Below are 3,950 nucleotides of genomic sequence, written 5' to 3'. Positions count from 1 at the left end.
GAGTAAGAGTTTTACGGCTAGAGTCTAGCCATTGTTGAAGACATCAAGTGATGATAGGAGTTAAGGTTTATATATACTTTATTATATGAATACAAGTTTCTCGACTTCTTTTTCCAATTGGGATTAGGGTTTGTAACTTTTGAGACTAATTAAATTCCTTAATTAATTTTGTTTATCTTCTAATTTTAATGTTTATCGTTAGAAACAATCGATTGTGTTTTTTTAGAGCTAAAGTTTAGCTTTTTAACAGGAAAAAAATATAACAAAAAAAACAAAAATTGTAGTAGAACTATATATATATATCCGACAAATGATATCTTTTTACTACGAATAATCTTCTTATAATTAAAAGAGAAGTACAAATTGAAAATTTGTCAAATTTAACCTTTAAATCATTGAAATTGATTTCAATTTGGAGACACATTATTGAAATCGATCAGGGGTAATTTTGGCAAAAGAAAAAGAAACAAAAAAAACCAGTCTAGGATCCGCGTGCTTTAGACGCCCGCCCAAGAAAATCATTGGATCTTCTCCTTCGTTTATTGACCCGGAGTCCTGAACACAGAGTTTTGTTATGTCAAATATATTAATGGACATTAAAAACCCATGAAAATATTTATTAAGTTTATAAGGCCCACTAAAATCAATAGTAAGTTCAATTCAGTACAGAAAAGTTTCAACCCATCATACGCTTTTGTGTTTTGTTAGTTTTATGAAATACTAATATTCATACATTTATGACCATCTTAAATATCAATTTCGTAAATCAATAATTTTTTATCAATCACATCAATTTCGCCCAAATTAATGTACTGATTATTTGCATACCACTAATCTGTACTTATGATCATATTCCAAAAATGAGCAGCCTTAATATTCTTATTATCTATAAATATCACTCTACCTACAATCGATCCCTTCAATCATCGAGCTATTACCTCATTTTTTCATATTCTTTTTAGTTCATTACAGACGTGATACCCTACAAGACAAGTGCAGTCCTGCAAAACCTGAAAAGCATACACAACAAGTTTTGGTGAGATGAGTTTATAGAAATAATAGAATGATTTTTTTATTCTAAATACTCACAAGTCTTTTTACAGGTACAATCACAGTGTGTCCGACGGGTTAAATATCACTTTGTAAACTTTTTTAAACTCATCAATACTAAAAGAAGCAGGATTACTATCTCCATTTCCCCCAAGAAGACAATTTAATCAGTTTTTGAGATGATTGAGGTAAAGCTATTCTTAAACCCATGATAATATTATCAAAAGTTATTAGAAAGATTAATGTATTTTCTGTTCATTGAACTATTTCAAGCTATTTAACTAACACAAGAATATGTATTAATCTGAATCCTATTTTGACGAATGATAGGGTACTTCCGTTATAAAAACTAAAAATCTTATGTCAAATTTTATTTTTTTTTAATTCTTTTTATTTTATTTTTTGTAAACAGAAACAGAGTATCAAATCTCAAAAACAGAAGATCCGCTTTTGCTAATGCATCAGCCTTTGCGTTCTCAGTACGAGGTACAAAATGGAAGGAAATAGAAATAAATAAGGTTCTGAGGAGTTTGATGTTCTTAATTATGTTAGAAAATTATCGATTGTAAAGTTTGTTTCGTTAAACTTCATAAAGGTTAAGAGCTAACCATTACATCTCTAGCTCCTTGCATCATAAAAAAATAAATTTAGTATACAATAACAAAATCTCTATTGTATTCGTTCTCTTATCAATTGAATCTGATTAAAAAAGAATTAATTATTTTAAGTAACTCTATAAGAAACAAGAAGGATTTCTATGAATTAAGAACTAGATTTTACCAAAATTAATAGATGCGTTCAAAAAAAGTTAAAATTTTGGTAAGATGAATTACCTCGATGTCAAGACATCTGTATGTTAGCATTTAAAACAGAAGTTGATTTGGTTTAAATATTCTTACCAATCTCTTTGACAAGACTCTCGGTTTGTCATATGATTAGGTACATTTTTTTACTATTACACCTATTAACTTAGATTAATCATATTTAACATAATATAAATTAAATTGCACGTAAAAAAAATATCACCACAACAACAAAAATCATTAAACTCATATATTTAAAATATATAGTTTTAAAAATGACTTTAAAAAGTAAAAATGTAAATTAGACACTTAAGATAGAATTTAATTTACAAACTAGAAAATGATAACATTAAAATAAAACTAGAAAAATCAATTTATAGTAAAAATCTATGCATGTCCTATGAACTCAAGCGGGTCGGAGGAGGACATATTTTATAGACCCACAAATTCTATAGGGTGAGCTTTTAATCCAACATTAAAAATATTAAATTATCATATATTATGAATTATGTAATCATAGTTCATGTTCTTACTCTTAAACTAATAATTTTATCTGATAAATTCAAATAGAATATTTTTTTGTGTATACATCAAACAAACAAAAATACACTAACTTCCACATATCTCTATACTACTGTATCAAACAAAAAAAAAATCTAAAATAATATATTAATCAATAAATTTTAACTGAAAATAGTACATTTTAAGTTGTAAACTACATAAATAATAATAATAATAAAAATATTTGCTATGCTGTTGTTAGTGGTGTAGCGCAGGTCCAACCCATTACAATACGACACACACTTATAAGAGTGATGTAAATTGTGAAATAGATAAATATAATTCATAATAACAATGAATAAAACTAATCAGTTTTGAATTTACACACAAAACACCTTACGAAACGTACATACATAACATCGACTACTTAAAACAATTTGATAAAACAAATATTTCCCAAAAACATATATATAAGATATATATATCCAATACGAGATACATATCCAATAAAACAAAACATATAAGAAAAAATAGGATTTCCCAAAAGGATTTATAAAAACAAAGACCCGCGGTGTACCGCGGGTTCAATTCTAGTTACTTAGAAATAACAATGATAATTACTTAGAAAATAACAATAAAATAATTTAATTAGTATTGTTGTGCTATTATCTTAGTAAAGGTTTGTTTGAAAAAATAAAAAGAAAATAAATAAACAAAATTAGTTTAGGCTTATATATATAACTCCAATCATAAGAAAAACTATAATTTTAACTCGATTATAAATAACACGATATTGATCAGAGAAATACACAATTTTTTTGTGTGCAATCATAATAATGTCTCTCTCCATATTCAAACTCTTCATCTTGTTCTTATTGATTGAATCTTCCATTGCAAAATATGTAAGCCAACCTGATGATCAAGATGTGAACATCGTCGACTATTCAAGTTTGTTCAAAGAGATGATTGAAGGATGGCAACGTGAAGCAACTGAGAAATACCCTTTCAGGCCAGATTTTGAGAACTATGACGGCTTCTCTTTCAGACAAAACAGAGATCAAACTTATGCCAACAGATCTTTTTATATACAAGACAAGGCTCAAGCTTATGTTCGTCAGTGGACCAACTACAAGCCATACCGTGACTTGGGGGACAAGATAGGTGTGTTGTGGCCAACCCAAGATGATGATTCTTGTCCTGAAATTGAAGCTATGAATCTCTTGACCTATATGTTACATGGCCTGAGTCGTCGTAAACACATTCTTCGATGGCTTGAGTGATTGTTATTTTTCTAATTAACTAGGTTCGGACCCGCGCTACAGCGCGGGGGAAATAATTACATATATAACTTTTAACGGATTCTAATATGTTATATTTTAATTTTATTACAGTACAATCGATTACAGTAAATCATATATTTGTATAATAAGTTTAAATAAAATAATAAACGAAAAATCGAGTAAATATTCATATACTGAGTTTTGATACAATTAAAAACACGGTGAAAATTTAACAGCACGAAATAATATTTGTCGATAAACTATTCATTTTAACTATTTTTGTAGTAAAAGTAGGAATATACGTAAAAATTACATG

The 3,950-nt window shown here is 27.8% G+C and overlaps 1 protein-coding gene across 1 annotated transcript; it reads left to right on the top strand.

The window, feature by feature from the left end:
* Positions 1-3,190: 3,190 nt before the first annotated feature.
* LOC17880234 lies at positions 3,191-3,634 on the top strand. Its single transcript, XM_006285558.1, has one exon. The coding sequence runs from the start codon at positions 3,191-3,193 to the stop codon at positions 3,632-3,634; it is 444 nt and encodes a 147-aa protein (XP_006285620.1).
* Positions 3,635-3,950: the final 316 nt, after the last annotated feature.

Source organism: Capsella rubella, unplaced genomic scaffold (assembly GCF_000375325.1).
Source record: "Capsella rubella cultivar Monte Gargano unplaced genomic scaffold, Caprub1_0 scaffold_7, whole genome shotgun sequence".
NCBI lineage: Eukaryota > Viridiplantae > Streptophyta > Magnoliopsida > Brassicales > Brassicaceae > Capsella > Capsella rubella.
The sequence above is the reverse complement of the archived record's forward strand: the minus strand, read 5'-3'. Positions and strand labels throughout refer to the sequence as shown.

Excerpts from the sequence above, each read along its gene's own strand:
- LOC17880234 (XM_006285558.1), top strand. The coding sequence starts at position 3,191 with ATGTCTCTCTCCATATTCAAACTCTTCATCTTGTTCTTATTGATTGAA.